We start from the raw sequence: 24,819 nt of genomic DNA, 5'->3' as shown, positions 1-24,819 counted from the left end.
GCTCAAGGCTCTTGGGTGGAAAAAAAGACAGCTGACTAAGCGGTTCTTTGGTGCTACAATGTTGCAGGCAGGCCCTGCACTCATCACTCACACCGCCGTGGTCCCTCACCGCGCACCCCCAGTTCTCAGCAGAAGATCCACAAACCTTGGGGCCTTTTCACAGCGGGGACAGAACTCTACAAGTACTGGTTCTGTGTACGACCTGCGGGAAGCATGCTCAAAACGTGTTCTTTATTTTCTTAAAAAATTTCTCCTAGGGTTTAAATTGGGTCCCAAAGCTCCAACCTGTCAGGCACAATAGATATTTAAAAGCCATCTCCCTCCAGGTTCCAAGTACTATGTCTCTCCACTTCCCACCCCAATTCTGGCAGCAGTAGCAGCAGCAGCAATGACAGTAATAATGCTCACAAATACTAATACTGGGTGATTAATACGTGTCAGGCAGCCTGCGAACATACATTCGAGTTCATTTAAACGTAGAAACAACCACATATCACCCATCTTATGGCTAAGGAAACTGAAGCCCAGAAAAATGACCGGGACTCAAGGCCAGCAGGGCACCCCGAGGCCCAGTTCCTCACTACCACGCCCTACCAAGGTAAGATCTCCGGCAAACTGCAAGACTGTCTCTGTGGCCACCAAGATGCCAACATCCTGGAAGGCCTCCGACCTCCCTCTGAAGCTAACACTACAAATTTCCGAGAACAGCCACGTGTGTTTTTGCTCCTTTGCTTTACCTGCACTGCATAGAAGCTTTTGCTAGCGCCACTCGCTGCCCCCAGCCCATTGTCTACACCCCAAGTCTTCCAAGTTGGAGCCTTTCACTGTGCAATCCGTGCCACCCTTCTAATTCCACAACTAATCCCTTTCCTATCGGCACCGCAGTCTGCAGAGACACTGCAGTGTTCTCTTTCCCAGCATGTGCTGGACTTTCAGGCCCATGTGCCTTCGTATTTGCTGTTCCCTCTGCCTGGGATGCCCACTCCCACCTCTTTGCCCTTCAAAACTCCAGCTCAAATGTCACCACCCGCTCAAAGCCTCCCTTGGCAGCCCAGATGGGCAGTCCCTTATTTCCCTTCCTGTGTTCCCGAAGTCTCTGCCCTGCTCATACCTTATCAGCACACTTATCACAACACGTTACCGTTAGCAGTTTGTGAATCCGTCTACTCCAAGATACCAAGTGCCTTGAGGGAAAGGACTCCATCTACCCATTTCTTACCTATTCTGTCTAGTCAGTTTCTAACACTCAGTAAATGTTTAGTCAAAGTGTGCTAAACATATGCATAATTGAATACAAGAATACATTTTTGCTTGCTCCCTCCGATCTCTGCCAAACATGTGTCTAGAATATGGAATTAGGATGACAAATGTAAAACGCATCTGGATACTCGGCTCTAGGAACACAGTACAAATCTGTATCTCACCAAGGGCAAAAAAGATGTAAATGCCACTCTCTCCTCCTTCAAATTGCTAACATAGCTTTCAACCTAGAGTCAGGCAGTGGGTTTCTCTGAGAACCCACAAAGCATCAGCTCGGCACAGCTGCAGGGCAAGGATACCCAGGAAGCCAGAACTGTAGGAGGGCAGAGGTAGAACGAGAGAAGGTCTAGGCACCAGGCCAAGACAGAGCCCCGCTTACCTCCTTCTTGGGAATTCATGATGTTCAGGGCAAACAGCATGGCATTGGAGAACGTGGTTGCCTCTTCCTTACTTGCAAAGTTTAAACCATAGACCTGGCGGGCATCTCGCCACTGGTGGAAGGTTGGCGTTGCCTGATTGTACTTCAGCCCTTTCACGATTGAATAATTGATCACAACCTGAAAGGGAAAAGAGAGAGAAATACATGTAAATAAATAAAAGGTAAGTGAGCTGGAGGGAGCTGTGTAGGGCAAGGATATTGTGTCCCCTGGGGCTACAAGAGGACAGGGGGACGGGGATGGGGTCAGAAGAAGGAGAAAGCACGACCAGGCAGCTTTTCAACATGACCTATACAACAGTGAGGGTTTGAAAAACAGTTATTTCATTTAACTAACAAAGAGTGTGGTCGTGACCTCCACATGAGAGCCCTAAGCTGGGAGTCAGGTTCCCTGGGTCCTGGTCCTGGCCCTGCCTCCCAGCCGTGTCACCCTAGGCGGCACCGCACTTCTCTGGGGCTCAGTTTCGCCAGTTATAAAATGGGGATAATGATCCTGGCTCTACTGACCTAATGGGGTTACTGCAAAGGTCACATTGTGACACATATCTTATGGAGACTTCTAGATATAAAGATCCTTAAGGGCAAGAGTCTTTTCTACTTCATATTTATGCCTCCCATAGCCCTCTGCATAGTGTCTAATACTTAGAATGCATTAATAAATGGATTATTAGTTAAAAGGACAACTATCCATTCTTTTGCATGTGGCTATTCAGTTTTCTCAACACCATTTATTGAAGAGACTGTTCCTTTCCCCACTATATGCTCCTGACTTCTCTGTCATAAATTAATAAAACCATATCTGCATGGGTTTATTACTGGGTTCTCTATTCTGTTCCGTTGATTTTTGTGTCTGTTTTTATGCCAATATCATGCTTTTTATTTACTGTAGTTTTTAATTACTGTACTAAAATTACAGTAATACAGTTTGAAATGAGGGAGTGTGACGCCTCCAGCTTTGTTCTTCTTTCTCAGGATTGCTTTCGCCATTTGGGGTCTTCTGTGGTTGCATACAAATTTTAGGATTATTGTTCTAGTTCTGTGGCGTTTTGATAGGGATTGCGTTGAATCTGTTGATTGCTTTGGGTGGTGTGGACATTCTAACATGAGCACAGAGTCCGCTCTCTTTTCCTTGGTGAGTCTGGCTGAAGGCTTGTCAGTTTTGTTTACATTTTCCAAGAATCAGCTCTTAGTTTCCTTGATCTTTTCTATTCTCTTTTTAGTCTCTATTTCATTGATTTCTTCTTCTTTTTTTAAATGATCACCTTCCTTCCTTCCTTCCTCCCTCCCCTCCCTCCCCTCCCTCCCTCCTTTCTTTCCCCACCCTCCCTCCTTTCTTTCCCCACCCTCCCTCCCTCCTTTCTTTCTTTCTTTCTTGGCTGCGTTGGGTCTTCGTTGCTGCGCGTGGGCTTTCTCTAGTTGTCGCGAGCGGGGGCTACTCTTCATTGCAGTGCGCAGGCTTCTCACTGTGGTGGCTTCTCTTGCGGCGGAGCGCGGGTGCTAGGCGCGTGGGCTTCAGTAGTTGGGGCACGTGGGCTCAGCAGCTGTGGCTCACGGGCTCTAGAGCTCAGGCTCAGTAGTTGTGGCACACAGGCTTTGTTGCTCTGCAGCATGTGGGATCTTCCCAGACCAGGGCTCAAACCCGTGTCCCCAGCATTGGCAGGAGGATTCTTAACCACTGCGCCACCAGGGAAGCCCTATTTCATTGATTTCTGCTCTCATCTTTGTCATTTCCTTCCTTCTACTAACTTTGGGCTTCTTTTGTTCATCTTTTTCCAGTTCCCTGGGGTGTAAAGTTAGGTTGTTTGTGACTTTTCTTGTTTCTTGAGGTAGGCACTGACTGCTATGAACTTAGCAGTAGAATGCAGAACTGCTTTTGCTGCATCCCATAAATTCTGTTATGTTATACTTCCATTTTCATTTGTCTCCAAGTACTTTTAAAATTTCTCTTTTGATTTCTCCTTCAATCCACTTCCATAGCATGTTGTTTAATCTCCACATACTTGTGACCTGAAACCATAAAGCCCCTAGAAGAAAATATAAGTGGTAAGCCCCTTGACATAGGCCTTGGTGATGATGTTTTGAATCTGATACCAAAAACAAAAGTGACAAAAGCAAAAATAAACAAGTGGGACTAAATCAAACTAAAAAGCTTCTGTATAGCAAAGGAAGCCATCAACAGAATGAAAAGGCAATCTACTGAATGGGAGAAAGTGTTTGCAAAACATATATCTGATAAGGGACTAATATCTAAAATATATAAAGAACCTGTATTGCTCAATAGCAAAAAAACAACCCAATAAAGAAATGGGCAGAAGATCTGAATAGATATTTATCTAAAGAAGACATACAGATGGCTAACAGATGCAAGAAAAGATGCTCAACATTATTAATGATCAGGGAAATGCAAATCAAACCCACAAGGAGATATCATCTCACACATGTCAGAACGGCTGCTATCAAAAAGACAAGAAATAAGGGCTTCCCTGGTGGCGCAGTGGTTGGGAGTCTGCCTGCCAATGCAGGGGACACAGGTTCGAGCCCTGGTCTGGGAAGATCCCACATGCCGCGGAGCGACTAGGCCCGTGAACCACAACTACTGAGCCTGCGCGTCTGGAGCCTGTGCTCCGCAACGGGAGAGGCCGCGACGGTGAAAGGCCTGCGCACCGCGATGAAGAGTGGCCCCCGCTCGCCACAACTGGAGAAAGCCCTCGTACAGAAACGAAGACCCAACACAGACAAAAAAAAAAAAAAAAAAAAAAAAAGACAAGAAATAAAGTGTTGGCAAGGATATGCAGAAAAAGGAACCCTTGTGCACTGTCAGTGGGAATGCAAATTGGTGCAGCCACTACAGAAAACAGTATAGAGGTTCCTTAAAGTTAAAAATAGAACTATCACATGATCCTGCAATTCCACTTTTGGGTATTTACCCGAAGAAAATGTAAACACTAAATCAGAAACATATATGCACCCCCATGTTCACGGCAGCATTATTTACAATAGCCAAGATATGGAAATAACCTAAGTGTCCATTGATGTATGAACAGATTAAGAAACTGTGGTATATACACAATGGAATATTACTCAGCCATAAAAAGAATGAAATCTAGCCATTTGTGACAACATGGATGGATCTCAAGGGCATTATGCTAAGGGAAAGAAGTCAGACAGAGAAAGACAAAAACCGTATGATCTATCTTGTATATGGAATCTTAAAAAAAAAAAAAAAAGCTCATGGATACAGAGAACAGATTGATGGTTGCCAGAGGTGGTGGAGGGGGGGTAGGGAAGGGTGGAGGAGAAATTATGCATATGAAACCACTTAACACAGCTGCTAGCACATAGGTTGTCAACAGGTGTTAACTGAGAAATATTAAGGTCCTCAGAGATGGAAATATGCAAGCAGAGTCTAGATAAGGCTGGATGGCCTGCTGTTAGTGATACAATGGAAAGATTCTGCTTTAGGAGAGGTACAAGATGATTTCTCGGGTCTCCTCTGGCTTTGAGGCTCTAGGGTTTTGTGACCTGAATTGGAGATAACTCAGTCTATTGTCCCCCCGGTCAGGAAGGAGAGCTCAGGAAAAGATTCGGAGATGCAAAGGGACATGGCCAAGACACCCTGTGTGCTGGCTGGGGCGCTAAGACGAGAACTCTCCTTTACTGCTCCATCCTGCTGTGCTGTTGGATAAAGTAAGGCCAGAGGACAGCAAATATGGGCAATATCCACAAGAGCTTCTTCCCAAGTCTCAGCCAGGTGGACGGTAGGTTTGGATTGTCCGATAGTGAAAAAAGAGCGAGCAAGTGAGAGAGACGGAGGGAGAGAAGCACATGTACTAAATTAGCTAAAGAAACACAACCGTTTCTTAACTTAGCTGTTACATACTGACACTGCAGTTTTGGCCAGATCTATACCCAGGTTCCTCGGTGGTTCTCTCTCTGGGTTTAGCTCTAGATCGTCAGAAAAAGGGCTGGAGGCTTTGTGGCTGCATGCATGATAAGAAGCACAGTGACTTGCGGTTAACACAGCTCTTCAGAGGAGAGGGCACAATAATAGCGGTACAGTGACCAGAATGAGGGCGATAAGACCCTCTTCCTTTCTGCGTGGTTAAGTCTATACCAGAAGGTCTGTGTTTGTGTGGTTTTGGTGCTGCACTTTCAGTGGACATTAACAAACTAGAGCAAGCCAGAGGGATGTGTTTCAAATGGAAGAAGGTCTGGAAACCACATCCTATCAAGAATGGTTGAGGGATACCGAAGCAAGATAAAAGAAGACTCTTCAGTGTATCACGTATTCTCTCCAGGTACTTGAGGGGATGATCTGGGGAAGTGAGATTTAGAATCCTAAGATTTGGGGCTTCCCTGGTGGCGCAGTGGTTGAGAATCTGCCTGCCAATGCAGGGGACACGGGTTCGAGCCCTGGTCTGGGAGGATCCCACATGCCGCGGAGTAACCAGGCCCGTGAGCCACAACTACTGAGCCTGCGCTCCGCAACAAGAGAGGCCGTGATAGTGAGAGGCCCGCGCACCGCGATGAAGAGTGGCCCCCGCTTGCCTCAACTAGAGAAAGCCCTTGCACAGAAACGAAGACCCAACACAGCCAAAAAATATAAAAATAAATAAATTAATTAAAAAAAAAAAAGAATCCTAAGATTTGAAATCTCTGGTTGGCTATGTTCTTGGAGGGGGACTTCGAAGGAGCGGGAACTGGGGGAGGTGGTTGTCTAGCCAGAATCTAGGAACAGTGTGGCGTAAGGAATTCAGAGACCAGAGAGAATGTCTAACTCAGTCCTCCCTTTTTACAGGTGGGAAAACTGAGGCCCAGGGAGAATAAGTGATTTGTCCAAGGTTACAAGGTGAGTAATGGTAGAACTGAATTTAGAATCCAAGCCTGCAGCCTAGGACTTTCTGCTGCTTCTGACTGCCAGCATAATGAGCTGCAATCTTTCTTCCCATAATTCCTTCTCTGGTCCTAGCTCTAACCTCTAAAGCCTCAGAAATCGATTCTCTACTTTTAGAGATTTTCGGATATTGGATTGGGAGAGTGTGATAAAGCTGTTCCAGAAGTTCTCTGGGTTCTTTGCTGCACATGGCTGGCCTCTCCTCCGACTGCAGCTCTTGGGTTACCATTTCTGATCCATCTACACCTAGAGCATAGAGTTATAAAGGCTGCTCACCGAGTGCTGTGTCTGCTAGCCAGACATAGCCCACAAGGGTCTACGACTGCTCTGAACACAACTACCGTACTAGGTGCATGGACCGAGCAGAGGGTTTTGAGTCAAACTGTGGCCATGCCCCTTTCAGTTTTTCTCTCCTCCAAGTAAATATCTCTTGCTACTTCTTCAACTGTTCCACATATTAATGCTGCTTTCAGACCTCTCACCAGTTTGGACGCCCTCCTCCTTACAGATTCCATTTACGGCACTCAGATTTGGTCCCAACATTCATGGTAAAGTACAACCAGTGCAGAGCAGAGCAGGACTGTAATATCCCTCCTTCTGGACCTCTACTTCTATTAATTCAGCCTGAGACTCACTAACATTTTTAGTGGCCATAACTCATTCTCAACCAAACATCTTTTGGTTTCTTCACCTTCAATGTGAGATTCAGGTTAGACCTTGGCTAATGATACTATAACTTACCAGTCCTTTTCCCCACAAATAATGACCTGGTTTTATGTCCACCTATTTAGCAAAACGGGGGAGAGAATTCTTACACCATTATCCTCATGGGGTTACTGGGGGACTGAAATAACAAACATGAAGAGTGCTCTGTAAGTCACAGAGAGCACTGAACATGTAAGATATCCCCCTCTGATTTTAAGACCAGGAATCTCTGTCTCTCTTAAGATGTTTGACCTTGTAATCCATACTGACTGGAAATCAGACCTGTGAAAATCCGTATTTTCTCCTGGGTCCATAAAAGTTATTATGGACCAGGTTTCCTGCCACTTTCTCTAATACCTTGGTTTACTGAGAATCTCTTCTGTGTTCCTGGCTAATGTGTCCCACCCCCCTGGGCAGAGTTGCAAGCATGTTCCAGAAGCCTGTCTGACGAACGTGTAATGCCAACTGGAAGGCTATGTTGGTAACGTCTCCATCAGGTCCCAGAAGGTCTCTAAGTTAGAGGCAACAGAGTCTCCCTGAGTTTCCCCAGGAGATCACTGAGGACCGCCGCCAGTCCCTCCCTGAATGCAGGAAAGGTCTCCTCCTGAATGAGCCCCAACATGTGCTTCCCTCCGAAGGAAGCTGAGGCTTCTGAGAACAAGGTTCATGTTGGTTCCCACACACCATGGTATCTTCCTAGTGTGCCCTGCAGGGCAACCAAGAGGCACGAAGAGAATGGAAAACTTGTCATAATAAAAGCAGCCACTTAGGGAACACCCACTGTGATTCAGGAACTGCATGAGATAATGGGCCTTATGTCAAAGGCGAGTACCAGGGTGGAACTGTCCTGGCTGTCCCCACCCATGGGTGTTAGGGAAATGTGTGAGATGTTTTTGGCTGTCGCTATAGGTGGGGCTAAAGGTGTTATAAATCCTGCAGTATGTGGTGCAGTGTGCCTCTGAAAGGCAGAGCTGGAATCAGTGAGCCAGAAGAACAGGGAAGCAGCTTCTAGAAGGTTCTTAGAATAACCTGCCTACCCATAAGGCTCCTCGACAAGGGATAGGGATGCCCCTGAAGGTACCCAGAGTTCCAGGTCAGAAGGACCACCTTTGACCAGGGGTTCTGAAGTGGGGAGGTCCCTTTTAGCCACAGGAACCTGAAATTTAATAGGGCTATTTTGGCAAAAGCAGAAACCCATTCAACAGGCAACACACTGAAAACAGAGTCCTGAGTTTCTGTTCTCTCTTTTCTATTTGCGAACACGATGGTTCTTGCAAAGACAGCAGCAAACCTGCTGCTCAGCTCAGCCACGGGCTGACTGACAAAGGCTGCCTACTTAAGGCAGAGGTGTTCACAAATGCTGAACTACAGATCTGCTGATTTCCCTGCTGAAAAGTGTCCTCGTCCACCTCTCAGAAGAGAGCTGGAGGGAGAGCCTGAAGCCCTAACGAAGTCGCTGTGGCGAAGCCACACAAGCCCTTTCTCCACGTCACGTCAGACCACTCTGTCTGAGTTACGTGTGCACGACTACCCCGGACATAGGTGGACTTACCTTGTATTTATTGGCACAGGTACCTACCAGGTACACTCACAAACTATCTTATCTGATTTGTCCAGGATGTACTATTAGGGAGATGAATGATCCTAGACTCTTTAAATCATCTTGATATTCCCCCCGAAGTAAGACTTAGGGGGTTGGTGGACCAAAAATCTTCACAGCTATATTACTTACGGGTACGCAGGCAGAGAATAATACTAACACATTCGTACAATATATTTTTCAAAGCTGTTTCACATCTATTATTTTATTTATATTCTAATATGACAATAACACAGTGAGGGAGGCAGGGTGTGGATCACTGCCTGTGTAAGACAGCTGTGAAAAATGAAGTTCAGAAAAGATAGTTTGCTCAAGGTCTTACACCTTGGAGTATGAGAATACAGAGCCAGACTCTGAACCCAGACCTTTGACTCTACATCGTGACCTTGCTGTTCTCTGACCGTTTTTCACCAGTGTGTGTGTATGTGTGTGTGTGTGTGTGTGTGTGTGTGTGAGGTGTGTGTGTGGTGTGTGAAGTGTGTGGTGTGTGAGGTGTGTGTGTGTGTGTGGTATGTGTGTGTGTGAGGTGTGTGTGAGCTTTTGTGTGTGTGGTGTGCGTGAGGTGTGTGTGTGGTGTGTGAGGTGGGTGTGTGTGTGAAGTGTGAGGTGTGTGAGGTGTGTGTGTGAAGTGTGAGGTGTATGTGTGAAGTGTGAGGTGTGTGAGGTGTGTGTGTGAAGTGTGAGGTGTGTGTGAGGTGTGTGTGTGAAGTGTGAGGTGTGTGTGTGAAGTGTGAGGTGTGTGTGAGGTGTGTGTGTATGTGTGTGAGGTGTGTGTGTGTGAGGTGTGTATGTGAGGTGTGTATGTGTGTGAGGTGTGTGTGTGTGAGGTGTGTGTGAAGTGTGTGTGTGTGTGAGGTGTGTGTGTGAGGTGTGAGGTGTGTGTGTGAGGCGTGTATGTGTGTGAGGGGTGCGTGTGAGGTGTGTGTGAGGTGTGTGCGTGAGGTGTGAGGTGTGTGAGGCGTGTATTGTGTGAGGCGTGTGTGTGTGAGGCGTGTATGTGTGTGAGGCGTGTGTGTGTGAGGCGCGTGTGTGTGTGTGAGGCGTGTGAGGTGTGTGTGAGGTGTGTATGTGTGTGAGGTGTGTATGTGTGAGGTGTGTGTGTGTGTGAGGTGTGTATGTGTGTGAGGTGTGTGTGTGTGTGTGTGAGGTGTGCATGTGTGTGAGGTGTGCGTGTGTGTGAGGCGTGTGTGGGGACGGCCTGTCACCCCAGCACTCACCTGCTGATCCTGAAGCTTGACCCCAACGACTCTGAAGGTGTTGCTGGCAGTGTTGTGGTAGATGTTGATCCGGCTGAATCCCTGCTGGCCAGGTTTGATTGGTACCCACTTCTTACTGGTGTCATCGTAGACCATCACGGAAGCCCGGGCTTGGCAGATACTCTGTTCACTGCAGACCAAGAGAAACCGTTAAGCGTCAGCCTCAGTTACAAGGGATGGATGCTGGCTTTGTCCTTTTCTGAAACAGAGGCCAACTGCCGCTTGACACATAGGAACTTCCTAGTTGCCAGAGCTTCCAACTGTCTGTGGAAGGGCCGCTCTGTGAGGTGATAAGTTTTGACTCTCCAAAGACCAGGGGGAGTGGACAGGAGGTTCTATGCCAAAGTTTTTGATAGCATGGGAGAGACTCCCAGCTTCACTTTCAGGGGAAAAGGTGCTTGAACTAGAAAGGAATTACAGCTATAATTTGCCAACTGTCCACAATATTCCAGGCATGGTGTTAAATAAGACAATGCACTAAAGCACATAAGCTTCGCAACTTACGAAGCAGCCATTTATTACCCCCATTTTGTAGATGACAAAAGAGTGGCTCAGAGACTTGGAAAGATTTATACAAATTCACATAGGTACTCAGCGATTTTATCTGGGATTTCCAACCAGTTCTGTCTGACTCTAGAATACATGATATAGATAATATTCTCCACAACATCCAACAAAATGCTCAATTTATGATAGTACGATAGTGTGGCTTCACACAAGCTATGCAGACAATAACATGATTAGGTGATCCTCTAAAGAACAGAGTGATGAAAATCAAAATAAATAGATGGTTCACCCTGCTTCAATGGAGACATTTCCAAGCAAATTCCCCTGTTCAGCATATGACAGAAAACCAGGGAAGAAGCAAAAGAAGCACCCGGAGAGAGAAGACAGTCATCACTGAAGTCAGCACACTGCAACTCCCGCCACAGCACTCAGGGCAAGTCTCCCAGAGCCCACCGGCCTCTTCATTTACATATAAGCCTAATAATCTTAAACATTTACTTTCTCAGTCTCTAGCATATTGGAATCCCCCAATTAAAAAGGTAAGACGTGGCTGTCACAGCAGCGAGGAGTGGCTGTTAGCGGAAAGGGAGGCTGAAGAATTAGAAACGGAAAGTTAAAGCCCAGCTAGTCGGCGCCAATTTATAAAGAAGTGAAAGTGTGTGTAATTGTGATAATCATGATGATGAGACCAGGCAGTCAGGAGAAAGTCACAGTCTGTTCCCTTCACCATATCTAAGAGCGCAGGGAAACCAAATACTCGAAGAAGTTCCCTCTCCCCAGTCCCAGTGGTTACCAGGTGACAAAATGATGGTTTTTAGGAGATTGGCCCTCAGGGACCTGGAAACCTCAACTTGGCCTAGGCAGCCTGCCTGAGGGCTCTCGCGGGGCTGAGCTTCCCCGGGACCCGGCTCCCCTACGACTCCAAGACGGTGGAGGAGCCATGTACAGATTATTACTATCTTAACAACAATTCTGGGTATGTGCACACACAAACCTGCCCGTACATATTCCCTCATTTCACGTTACACGAATCCCTAGGTACACTTGATGGCTGTCCAGCTAAGACTTCACGTGCCAGCGCTCTCAGACCCACTCCAAAGGCCTGTGCTGCTCCGTCTCAATCCTTCTGCTGGCCCCTCAGCTCTGCCCTAGGGTGCAGGAGTCTGGGGTACACTGGACGTCAGCTGTCCAAGCCCTGTGCTGAGGCTCCTTCTGTGGACACATGTATTGGGAGTGAATTATATGGGTTTTGTTGTGCAATTGTGCTACATCTTTTTTCTCATAATTCATTATTCATTCAACAAATAATTAAGGGGAGGGGCTTCCCTGGTGGCGCAGTGGTTGAGAATCTGCCTGCCAATGCAGGGGACATGGGTTTGAGCCCTGGTCTGGGAAGATCCCACATGCCGCGGAGCAACTAGGCCCGTGAGCCACAACTGCTGAGCCTGCGCGTCTGGAGCCTGTGCTCCGCAACAAGAGAGGCCACGACAGTTGAGAGGCCCGCGCACCGCGATGAAGAGTGGCCCCCCACGTGCCGCAACTAGAGAAAGCCCTCGCACAGAAACGAAGACCCAACACAGCCAAAAATAATTAAATAAATAAATAATAAAAATAAAGGAATTCCTTTAAAAAAATAAATAAATAAAAAATAATTAAGGGGAAATCAGTGATAACCCAAGCAGGCATGGGCTTACCCAGAAGACAGCCATATCATACTGGCGGGGAGAAAAAAGAAAAACAAAAAGAAAACCAAACACGGCACTGTGCTTTGCCTTCTCTGAGCTCTGGAGCCTGAAACCATGTATCTTCTATGAGAATATTAGGAGGAGTTGCCGCTCCCCTAGCTGAGTCTTTGGGGCCCTGTCCTCATGACGTCGAAGGTAGGAATCAGAGTAAACTGTACACAGAATCAGACAGACCTTGGTTCAGATCAAGTCAGAGTCCCACACCAATATAAACTAACTACTAATCAAGTTCTGGGCTAAGTTGTGTCACTTACTGCTACTCACGCACTTAGGCGCTCACGGTGCCAGTGGGCAAGTAGGTGTGTGCTCTGAATGCTGGCTCAGGAGCTGGGAGAGATCCTGAGACGCAGCACAGGGTGAGGTAACAAAGCACAGACTCGATTAAGTCAGAGGGATCTGAGCCAAAATCCCAGGCGTAGCGCTTACTGGCATGTGACACAGAAGCCCTTGCGATGCCTCTGTGGGAGCCAACCAGGAAGGAAACGTGTGGTAGAGTCCCTGTGTGAAGGCCGTGGAGTGCCGCCCTTCAGATCACCTTCCAACGAGCCTGTTCTGCAGCAGAGCTGACCAGTGGTCCCAGCTGCTGCCCTCTGGACGCCCACCACGTCTGCAGAGAGGCCACGTTCTCTGGGCCACTCTCCGCCAGTGACTAAAATGGTGGCAGGGATAGCTGGCCCACGCAGGGCTCCTCCCCAGGGGAAACCTCCTCATCAGCCAGGCCCAAATTTTCTCAGAACTGTGCTGTGGGCTGAGACGCTTCCTACTCAGTCCTTCTTGCCCCTTCTCCTCCTGCAGACGTCAGACCTGCATCTTGGCCTGAGGCTCTCCGGGCCTCTCCGCTCCCTCCATCCTTCACTGACCTTCTGATAAATCTCTGGTATCTAACCGTCCTGGGGGTCTTGGTGTCTGCTTTTGGAAGACCCAAAGTAACACAGCCTGCACGGTGCAGGCTCCCTGAGGGCAGGGACACAGGGGTCTCATTCTCCACTATCTCCAGAACCCGGCAAAGAGCAGGGGCCTGATGGCTGCTCCCTGGGAAGAGAGCTCTGGAGAGGACCGAGTCCCTCTCCAGCTCAGCACAGCATGCCTCCTAAAGCAGCCCTAAGAGCACGCCGAGCCCCTGAATGGAACTGCTGGCAACGGGGAACTCCGCTCTCCAAAGCAGTCTGTTTGTTGTGGAATGGTCTGAGTCGTCCTTGTTCTGAGGGTCAGCCCGCTTCCTGCCCTGCAGAGGTACCAAGGTGCTCTGGACAGCTCTGCCAGCCTAGTGGACAACTGAGGGAACGCCTTGGCTCTGCCATCCACCATTCACACAACGCAGCTACAGGCCCCCGTGCCACCCCAGTCGCTCTGCTCCAGTGAGTCCCCCACCTGTCACACGTTCTCTTGGGATCTGGTATGATACTCTTGTCTTCGTCTGACAAGCACAGATGCCAGTGAGTCAAAAAACATTTAGTGATGCAGAGAGGCATATGACAGTCTCTGCTCACAGCGACTCAGGAAATAAGACAAATGATTACACACCTTACTCTGCCTGGAGGGACTGGGGGAACAGGGGAGACTTTCTGAAGAAACTGCGGTGTGGGTTTACAGCTGAGGAGCTCTCAACCCCGGGCAGGTTCAGGAAGGGGATGTGGGATCCTGGGCGGGGGCGGCCAGCAGCCAGCGAGACAAGCACAGCGCACTGCGTGCAGAGCCTACCTGGGGCACCACATACACCTCTCGGGGCTGTGCAACGGACATGATACAGCACCGGACCGACCACTGTGCTTGCCCCTGCTAGGAGCTTCAACATCAGCCACTGTTTTTTTAAATTGTAATCATAGCCACAGGCTCCCTTTTTGGTGTTTTTGTTTTTTTTTTTTTAGCAGTTTAGGTTCAAATTGAACTTGTGGTTAATCAAAAATCCCTATTTTTGTTCCCATTTGACTAGTGCTCATCTATCTCTGCTTATTTTATTACCACTAACAAACCCTAAATGCAAGAAAATAGTTGTTTACTTAAGATTCGTCTTACTTATTATCCCTTTGTTTTGCAGGAGTCAGCGTTTTATTATTTTTTAGTTTTACTGAGATATAATTGACATGTAACATTATATTAGTTTCAGGTGTATAACACAATGATTCAATATTTATATATATTGCAAAATGATGACCACAGCAAGTCTAGTTAATATCCATCACCACACCTAGTTATGAACATTTTTTCTTGTGTTGTTTTGTTTTAATAAACTCTTGATTGCTATCCAGCCTAGACATTGCCTCTGAGCCCCATATATTCACTGTCTTCTCGACACCTCCATTGGGATGAACACGCAAACTCTATACTACACGCGGAGTTCACAGGCACCAGACACTTCATTTGTCTAAATCAGTTTTTTGAGGAAAGTTAATTTGGTAGACAAATATTAGAACGGCTGAACTATTTTTTAAACACATATATACAAAATTCCCTTTACTAAATTGAAAAAGACTATTGCTACCCCTCCCCACCCCACCCCCAGCCCTGGCCCCATACAACTTGCGCCAAAGCTGGTCCTCCTGAGGGCTCATCTCGGACAGGCTGCCTTCACGTGAGCAAACAACCACTGACCAGTGGGAATCAGTCCAATATGCCGTTTGGTTTGTTCCACATGGTGCTGAACTGCCAGGCTGATGGACTTTTGCCCCCTGGGACCTGACAGTCTGCTCTGAGCTGCAGGTACAAGCAGAGTTTCTCTCCCAGGAGAAGGCTCTTTCAGAGCGAGCAGTCCAATTACAGTCTCACTTTGGGCTTTTGTATGGGTATTTGTGGGCCTGGCAAAAAATTCAAGTCTATAACTTCCCTCCCAGTGGCAGGTGAGACATACACTAACAAAGCTGGGACAGCTCTTTCGTCAGGACCTTAGAGGAGGAAGACGGCGTCCTCTGGGCCTCAGTTTCCTCATCTGTACAAGGCTAGTCTGACCTCAGGGCCCCCCTCAGACAGCCGTGTGTTCATGCTGAGCTCTGCCCATAAGGCCAGCCCCGGGCCAGCAGTCAGTGTCTTGTCACCGGTTCGGCAGTTAACTCTTCTAGGCTATAGGTCAGAGACCACTACTGAATCCCTGTTGAAATCTCTCACTTAAAAAGAAAAACAGCAAACACACCCCAACTTTCTGCATATAACTGTGAAACATACTCACAGATATTCCTGGACTTGACATAAGAAACCACCGATGCACTTGTGGATAAAACTAATACACGGGAAAACACAGTGAAGGTAGCCTGAAGTCAGTCTCCACCTCTGCTTCTGTCTATTCCTTCTGGAAAAGCGCAGCTTCTATGTCCCACCAGCTGTTGGACTCCCGCCCCACCGCTCCCCGCATGACTGGGAACGAGGTCTCTGAACCTCCCTCGGGCTTGCGGTGACACCCCATCCTGGCCACGCTCTTTCCTGTGCACAGTGCATGTGGAATCCTTTCCACTCTACAAATACCTTTCGGGGCTTTTCCAGGCATTTACTACAAAAATTTGAAGGACAGAGTGTCATTTCATAAAGTAAGGGCAAAAAGGTGCAAAGCCAAAAAGGGAACAGAGAGCAACAGGGCCAACGAAGAGAGGCTCATTGGAAAACTAAGTGCAGGGTTGAGCTTGGAACCGGTACAGCACTTGGACCTGCGGGAAGAACCGGCCCCCGCCGCGCTGTGCTCATCTCTGCCTCTCACCAAAGCTCTTACCTGTCTGTCCTGCTTCTCAGTATCTGCATCAGCACCTGTCTGCCCCACTAGACGGTGAGCTCCTTGAAGGCAAGGGCTCTATCGCTTTCCCCTTCGTAAATCTGGTCTCTTGTGTGCTGCAGACACTACAAACTGCTGAATACATGACTCTCTAACTGTGAATAAGTGCATCTACGACCGCGTGCCCATGGAAACATTCCATCTACAATCCGCCTCCGCTGATGCTCAGAGAGAGTAGCTGCCGAACAAAAGCCTCGGTTATGGAGCACCGTCAGATCGCCGCGGCCTGGGGTCTGAGAGGAGCACCGTCAGATCGCCGCGGCCTGGGGTCTGAGAGGAGCACCGTCAGATCGCCGCGGCCTGGGGTCTGAGAGGAGCACCGTCAGATCGCCGCGGCCTGGGGTCTGAGAGTCGGGAGGCCGCAGTGCTGAGGTGGGGGGCCTGCTGAGAGTGAGGCTCCCAGGGGGCCAGCTGGAGACACAGACCCGCTGCTCTGGGAAAGTGCAGGCTGCCCTCTCGGGGTCCCCTGGAGGGTCGGCCTAGGAGCGCACCCCGTCGCCTGGATCACACCTCACCCTCCCCGCCGGCACTGGCCCAACCCAATGCCCAGCTCGGTGGCTCCCTTCAGACAGAACGACTGCCCACACTCTGTCCTGAAGGCTGATCTCGTCGCCCCAGCAGGACCAGGAACCCAGGTTCGCCTGGGGCTGAGGCGTTTCCCGGGAGGTGGGGCAGGACACTCGGCGCTAAGACCAGGATGGTCCCAGGCAAAGCAGAGGGAGCGGCTGCCCTCCTGGGAGCGCCCTCTCCACAGCAACTATCACGGGGTTAAGCGCCTAATACACACCCACTGCAGGTGAGTTTGGCTGATGTAAGTTGGCATGAGCTGGCACCGCTCCCTGCTCCCAGCTGCTACCTCTCCAGCTCTCGTTTTCTCTTCCACCAAGCTGAGAAATATGACACCTGGCCAGACAGACCTGCAGAACAGCGGCAGGTACAGTAAGTGGCATGAAGGAAAGCTACCCAGCATCTTCTCCGTGGGGCGGGCCATCACCCTCCCAGGAGCAGGCACTCAGGAGAGGAAGTGGGCAAAGCAGGGCTCGGAGACCCGGCGTGGGAGACGCCCCCGCAGCACAGCCTGTGCCCCAGTGGGCAAGCCTCCGCCCTGGGGCTCTCGGCAAAGGCAGGACCCGACAGCCTGCGCGCTACCTGAACGCCCAAGGTGGCTCTCCAGGTCACACTCAGGAGCCTCTGACCTTGGTTTTCTCCTTAGAGGTTAAAAGAATAAGGGGTAAGGGCAGCTCCAATGTGGATACAGAAGGCGCCTCACACAGGCTTCACCTCAAGCCTTACCTCATGCAGATGTGCTGTTTACTTGAGCCAGTATGTCCCTTGTTCAAGACGACTTCTCTTTCCTACATCCACAGTTTGCATCTCACCTTTCTCAGCTCAGTGCCACTGCCTTCAGGAAACACCTATCCATTCACTGCCACTGTCCTGAAGGTCTGCTGATTTTCTCTCTCCCCCACGAGGCAGGTTTTCTGTGGTTAGTTTAAAAATGTTGTTCATCTCTGTAGCTCCAATAACTGGGACCTGCTGGATTGCTCAGTAATTACCTTTGAATAAATGCTTGCTTTTGAGCGTGCCTAGTTTTGCCAGGCATCATACTTCTCAGCCTTCGAAGATTCCTTGGGGTGGGGTGGGGAGGGGAGGGGGTCACGACCCACCTGAGATCGGGCCACCACTGCTTTCTCTTCCCGCATTAATTTAACAAATAAACTAAGAACACACCCCTTGGGCTTCCCTGGTGGCACAGTGGTTGAGAATCTGCCTGCCAATGCAGGGGACACGGGTTCGAGCCCTGGACCGGGAAGATCCCACATGCCGCGGAGCAACTGGGCCCGTGAGCCACACCTACTGAGCCTGTGCATCTGGAGCCTGTGCTCCGCAACAAGAGAGGCCGTGATGGTGAGAGGCCCGCGCATCGCGATGAAGAGTGGCCCCCGCTCGCCGCAACTAGAGAAAGCCCTCGCACAGAAACGAAGACCCAACACAGCCAAAAATAAATAAATAAAATTTATTAAAAAAAAAAAAAAAAAAAAGAACACACCCCTTTCACCGAGTACTGACTACGTACCAAGTATATCCGCACGCCTGGTACTCAGAAAGCAGACTGTGTGTTGAACAGAAGCCGTGGTCCGCGCCATCAAGGGAAGGCACACGCGCACAGCCCACGGCACTCCAGGGGTGCAGAGCGCCCGCAGCAGAAGGGGAGCCTGGCGCGTCTGGCCCGGGGTGGGGGTGCGTGCGTCTCGGGCAGAGTGCCCGGTGCCCCTGGCCATCACCCTGGGCCGCCCGTTACTTCTCAACACGCACACATTCCAGGCGAACCAGGAAGCCCGCACCAGGCGTACTGGCACTGCAGCCCAATCCAGGGACCAAGGAACAGGGATGGAAACACAGCCCTGTCAGAGCCGAGAAACATTCGGAAGGAACCCTTTAGATGGAGGAGTCAGGCCAAGTGACGGGGGCAAGTTTACCAATGTCCCACAGCTAATATGGGGGAGGCCGGGACTAGACTGCAGACCCCTTTCTGCTACACGATAGGGCTTCTCTGCCTCCTGAGTAAAGCATTTTTACCACATGCAAGTTTTCTCTTTTTTATGTTATTTTTTTTCTGAACCATTTGACAGTTCCAGATATCATGATACATCAATCCTAAGGTTTTTACATTTCTTTAAAATAAGGACATTCTAATATATAACTTAAACACCATTATTACATCTAAGAAAATTAGTAATTTACTAATAGATCCAATACAGAGCTCATATTAAAAGTCACCCAAGTTTCCCCAAAATGTTTTGATTTTTTTATAGATCTAGGAGCCACTCATGCATTACATTTGGTTGTGTTGTCTGCTTACTCTCTTTTAAGCTAGAATGTTAGGCCATATTTTTTTCCTGTTTTTCACTGATATTGATTTTTGTGTGTGTGAAGAGATCAGGCCAGTTGTGTTGGAGGCTGTCCCCATCCTGGATTGTTTCCTCGTGACTAAATTCAGGGTAAATAGGAAGAACACAGCGCAGGCGGGAGTGGGCATTTACTCTATCACATCACATCGGGCAGCACATTCAGGTGCCTCCTCTTTGAGAGGCAAGCTTGTCTAGGGGAGCAGATGCCAGATCTCTCCAATGGAAAGGTGCCTTTCTTCTTGGTAATGAGTAAATCCCCTATAGGGTGACATTTTTTTTCTCTTAATGGAAACAGGCCTGAAACAGGTTTGGTATTTTCATCTAAACTTAAAATGTTTATTCTGAAACAGCTCATGCCTACAGGTTTGGTGTTTTCATCTAAACTTAAAATGTTATTCTGAAACAGTTCACGCCTGTGAGAAGTAGGTTCCCATGATCCCACCACTCAGGCGAGGCAATGTGATGTCATCGCAGAAAGCTGTTTAGCCCGAGAGGCCACTGCATCCCAGTGCCCTCCTCTCGGCCAGTGGGAGCCACCATCCTGAACTGGGTGCTTACCAATTATGTGCGTGCCTTTCACAGTACGGTTACATAATGGACTATTTTACAGAAGTGGTTCTCAAACTTTTTTGGTCTCAGGACCCCTGTACGCCCGTATAAATTATCGCAGATGGCAGCTAATTATTAGAGAAATGCAAATCAAAACTACAATGAGGTACCACCTTATACCAGTCAGAATGGCCATTATTAAAAAGTCTACAAATAACAAATGCTGGGGAGGGTGTGGAGAAAAGGGAACCCTCCTACACTGCTGGCAGGAATGTAAATTGGTGCAGCCACTATGGAAAAGAGTATGGAGGTTCCTCAAAAAAGTAAAAATAGGATTACCATATGATCCTACAATCCCACTCCTGGGCATATATCTGGACAAAACTATAATTCAAAAAGATACACGCACCCCTATGTTCACAGCAGCACTATTTACAACAGCCAAGACATGGAAGCAACCTACATGTCCATCAACAGATGAATGGATAAAGAAGATGTGGTACCTTCTATATACAATGGAATATTACTCAGCCATAAAAAAGAATGAAACAATGCCATTTGCAGCAACATAGATGGACCTAAAGATTATCCTACTAAGTGAAGTAAGTCAGAAAGAGAAAGACAAATACCATATGATATCTCTTATACGTGGAATCTAAAATATGACACAAATGAACTTATCTACAAAACAGAAACAGACTCACAGACACAGAGAACAGACTTCTGGTTGCCAGTGTGGGGTGGGGGTGGGGGTGGGGGAGGGATGGAGTGGGAGTTTGGGATTAGCAGATGCAAACTAGTATGTATAGGATGCATAAACGACAAGGTCCTCCTGTACAGCACAGGGAACTATATTCAATATCCTGTGACAAACCATAATTGAGAAGAATATGAAAAAGAATGTATATACATGTATAACTGAATCACTTTGCTGTATAGCAGAAATTAACACAACATTGTAAATCAACTATACTTCAATGAAATAAATTTTAAAAAATTATTGAGGGTGCCAAAAAGCTTCTGTTTATGGAGATTAGGTCTATCTGTATTTACCATATTTGAAATTAAAACTAAGAATTTTTAAAAACACAAGCATACACTTCCTTGGCTGTCACCGTGACAATGTCAACACACGTCATGTAGCCTCTGGAAAATTCCACTTTGCACTCATGAGAGTGAAAAAGGCAAATAATGTCTCAGTATTATTACAAACATAGTTCTGACTCACAGACCCCTAAAAGGGTAGGTCTTCTGATCACATTTTGAGAACTGCTGCATTACAGTAATGAAAACAATAAATTAGATCTGCACAGAATAACATGCATAATTCTCAAATGGTGACCAAGCCCCATTTTTGTGAGTGTTGGAATTAAAGAAAGGCTTTGGGTAAATGAAGAATAAATTTGGTATCAAACCCAAATATCTTTTCTTCCACCCAAGCTGGTTGGGAGAGTCAGACTGCCACGTCATGTGCGGTCAAGACTGTTTGCCTTTTCTCCGCTCTGGTGCCAGTGTCCCGGATGCCTGGAGAGCTGGCTCCACTCTTCTGTGAAGTCTAGTGGAATCTGGAACAAACACTCCAACCAATTGTTGAGAGAGCCTGACATCCTTAGACTGAACCGGTCTCAACCCCTCCCACACTTTCTCTCGAGGCCACCGACGCAGCCCTTCCCTTGGGGAGCCATCTGACAGGCCATGTGGACACGAGGACTGCTCCAACTTCAAACGTATTTAAATTCCACTCTATGCCTGTGTCCCCAGAGTCTGTGCCTCTGATCACTTGTGGGAGTGGAACAGGTTTCAACACAGCCTCGGGACAGCTGTAGAGATCTGGCCGGGCCAAGGATTGGGGCACTACGCGCATCCCCGAGGGTAAATTAATAGTCTGGGAATGAGACCTGGCTGAGCCCCGGCTGACACCCCTGATTATCGGCAGGGCGGTTCGGCTCAGATTTGCATCAGAGTAAGTGTGTGCCGTCCCCTGGCCACAGGGGCGGACGCAGACCCTGCCCATGAACAGCTCTAGGCTGGGAGGGGAGGTGGTGAATGAACAGATGACTGACGGAGAGAAGCGTGGGCGCTACAGGAGGGCTGAGGAGGTCTCCCGACTCCCGTGGTATTAACAGTGGAAAATCGGCAACTACAAAGACAGACAGAGATCAGGAGCCTTGATTCTAACTCTGACTGTAATTCTGGGCAAGTTCCTTCGAGAGGCTATAGCTAAGCTTAGCTTCTGAAAACTCAAGAGCCCTGGCTTCAAAGCCCAACTCTGCCAAGTGATACCAGTGTGACCTGGAGCAAGTAAGCTAACGTTGCTGACCCCCGTTCTACCAGTGAGATGGGAACAGCAATGTAACGCCTCCGAGGACGAGGGCTAAGTACAACACATGTCGAATCTTATCAATATAATTAGCACGGTGCTCGGCGTGTAACACTCAAAAAAGGGTACTGCTGCTACTTTTCTCTTTCAAGGGTTCAGGTGTCAAAGTCTAGACCAGCTCTCAACCATCTCCTGCCTCAGGAAACCCGGGGAACACAGCACACTCCCATGAGAATAACTCAGAGGCGTTATGGGAGTGTTTCTCCACTGGAGACACAGTGGATTCTTTGAATAGAAGACGACAGCGAAGTTTCAAGACGCTCTTCAAATGACGGGGCTACACGTCCCGGGGCAGCACACGGGCAGCGTGATCCCCGAGGGCTCGACTGGCCGTGAGCTGCCGGGACTCAGACTCGCCTGCGAGGACGAGACGTCAAAGGAAACACCAGCCGCCCTTAGAGATGGTCTTCCGAACCCTGCAGCAGAGGCAAGGGTGTGGGCTGGCGGGGCCTGTGGGGTGGCCGGGCCGTGGGACTTCTTCCACGTTCGCATATTCAAGCTCTGAAGGGCTGTGCAGTAAGCGGTGACTGCTGTGCCCAGGCAGCTGACTACTGACCGGTCGCACGGGGAGCCCTCGCTCCATCGCGAGCTGAGAACCCACGGAACATCCGCTCTCCTGGCCGCTTCTCCAACAGGCCAGGAGCTCCACTGGCAGCTTTGGTGGCCCAGCCATCTCCAGCATCATAACGAAAGTAGTTAATTAATTCCAGCAAGTTAATAAATGTGTATTGCTGGGCACTGTTTTAGGCACTGAGCATACACTAGTCAGCAAAACACAAAAATCCCTCCACTTTTGAACTTACATCCTTGTGGGGCGGAGACAGATGACAAACACCAAATTAAAAAGTCATGTAATACGTCAGAAGGTGACAAGTGCATTAGAAAAACAACCAAGCAAGCGCAGTGAGGACAAGAGGGAGACGAGGGAAGGGGCTGGAATCAGCCGGCTGCACCAGGAAGGGTCAGACGCATCACCGACGCGTGCGGTCCTCCCGCGGCGGCGACGCGCTCAGTTCCCGCTTCGCGCAGCCTCGTTCAGCCGACGCTCCCTGGGAAGCCGTCCTGCACCGGCTTAACCCCACCGACCCCGCCAGTACGCAGGCTTGCACCGGCCTTCCCCGCGTCCGCCCGAGTTGGGTTTGATTCACTTCCCTCCTTCACACCACCCTGGATCCGGCGGGCGGTCCCAGAGGCTAGACCTCCACAGCACCTCCCGAATCCGGCCACTCTCCCGCTACGCCACTGGCGCCGTCACTGGTCCCAACCGTGGCCGGTCACCTGCGTGACTGCAGCAGCCTCCCCGACGCCTTCCTGCCTCCATTCTGGTCGCGCTACAGACCCTTAACCAGTGGCCAGAGTGACTTTTCTTGAAGCTCTATCGGATGTCTTTCCCCTTGCGTAACCCCCTCCAAAGGCTTCTCATGACACGACAAACAGAGCCTGAACTCCTTCCGGGCTCCCGGGCTCTGCGTGATGAGGCCTGGCAGCCCCTCCTCCGCCCCAGCTCCCTTCACTCCCCCCTTACGTCGCTTCAGCCTCCCCGTTCTCTTCCTGACCTTTGAATGCACCTAACCGTCCCGTCTCAGGGTCTTTCCCCTCGCTGTCCCTCCCCGTGTGGCCCCTCCTCATGTTTTCATGCTCAGGTTTTGCGTGGCTGCCTCGTGCCCTCGCCAAGGTCTGGAGGTGAAGGCCGCACCGGGCGTGAGCGGGGCCCTGTCTCTGCCATCGCTCTAGCTGGTCTTTCCGCTTCGCCACGATTTTTCGACCGTGCGCCCGCTCCCTACTGCCCCTAGTACAGCCTCAGGACATCTGTCTTGTTCCCTCTGTCTCCCTGGCACCGAGAGCAGCCCCTCAGTCCCTTTTAAAACTCATCCCTGGGACTTCCCTGGTAGTCTGGTGGGTAAGACTCTGCACTCCCAATGCAGGGGGCCTGGGTTCAATCCCTGGTCGGGGAACTGGATCCCGCATGCATGCCACAACTAAGAGTTTGCATGCCGCAACTAAGAGCCAGCATGCTGCAACTAAAAAGATCCCACATGGCACAATGAAGATCCCTCATGCTGCAATTAAGACCCAGAGCAGCCAAAAAATAATAATAATAATAATAAAACTCCTCCCTATCCTTCGAGTTTACCTGAGACCCCACTTTCTCCCTGAAGTACTTCCTGACAGCCCCCAACTTCTCAACTCCTGCTGTTCCTCCTGTCTACACTCACCATGGTCCACACTGCACTGGACTAAGGACCTGTGATCCCTTCATTCCTGAGAACGCCGTCTTCCCACTCGACCAGGCTGCAAGCCGCGGCCCCTCCAGCTCAGGAGCAGGAGTGCAGAGCGTCTGCATCAGGAGACCCGCTCCAGCCTGGGTCTCTCACTTCCTGGGCAAGTTACTCACTGCCTCTCTACCTTGGTTTCTTCCGCTATGAAGTGGGAACAATAAAAGCAATACTTGCCACCTTCAGGACTGCTGTAGGCATTAAATGAAATCATGCCAGAGAGAGTGTGCTGTACGCTGGCACGTGCTCAAGAGAACTCCCCGGTCCCGGCCCGGGGTTAAGTGCTCAGAAAATGTTTCTTGACTGATGGATGGTTGGAGCTGGGACTGACACGTTTTCATGATGGGAAGGCCTTTTCCAGCCCCACCACAGGAACCACGGTGACCTAGGAATCCAGTGATCACATCTCTGTTATGTCAGCATGTGGAAAGCAAACCATCTACGGCTCTCACAGCTGCTGTACGTGCGGCCTCACTGGCACCGTGAGCGCAGGCAGCCTGGAACGGGGAGGGTGGGTGCAGAAAACCTGGGTTTTGGTTTGG

General features: G+C 49.3%; 1 protein-coding gene across 5 annotated transcripts in view; it reads right to left on the bottom strand.

Annotated features, from left to right (window-relative positions):
* Nucleotides 1-24,819, bottom strand: part of EVL (Enah/Vasp-like) — a 159,766-nt gene that overhangs the window by 49,286 nt on the left and 85,661 nt on the right. For all 5 annotated transcript variants that reach the window (XM_057543679.1, XM_057543680.1, XM_057543677.1 and 2 more), the window contains exons 2-3: nucleotides 10,113-10,281; nucleotides 1,640-1,817 (exon numbers count right to left, since the gene is read on the bottom strand). In XM_057543679.1, coding sequence (XP_057399662.1) covers nucleotides 1,640-1,817; nucleotides 10,113-10,281 — 347 coding nt within the window. The remainder of the gene's footprint in view (nucleotides 1-1,639; nucleotides 1,818-10,112; nucleotides 10,282-24,819) is intronic.

Source organism: Balaenoptera acutorostrata, chromosome 3 (genome assembly GCF_949987535.1).
Source record: "Balaenoptera acutorostrata chromosome 3, mBalAcu1.1, whole genome shotgun sequence".
Taxonomy (NCBI): Eukaryota; Metazoa; Chordata; class Mammalia; order Artiodactyla; family Balaenopteridae; genus Balaenoptera; species Balaenoptera acutorostrata.
The sequence above is the reverse complement of the archived record's forward strand: the minus strand, read 5'-3'. Positions and strand labels throughout refer to the sequence as shown.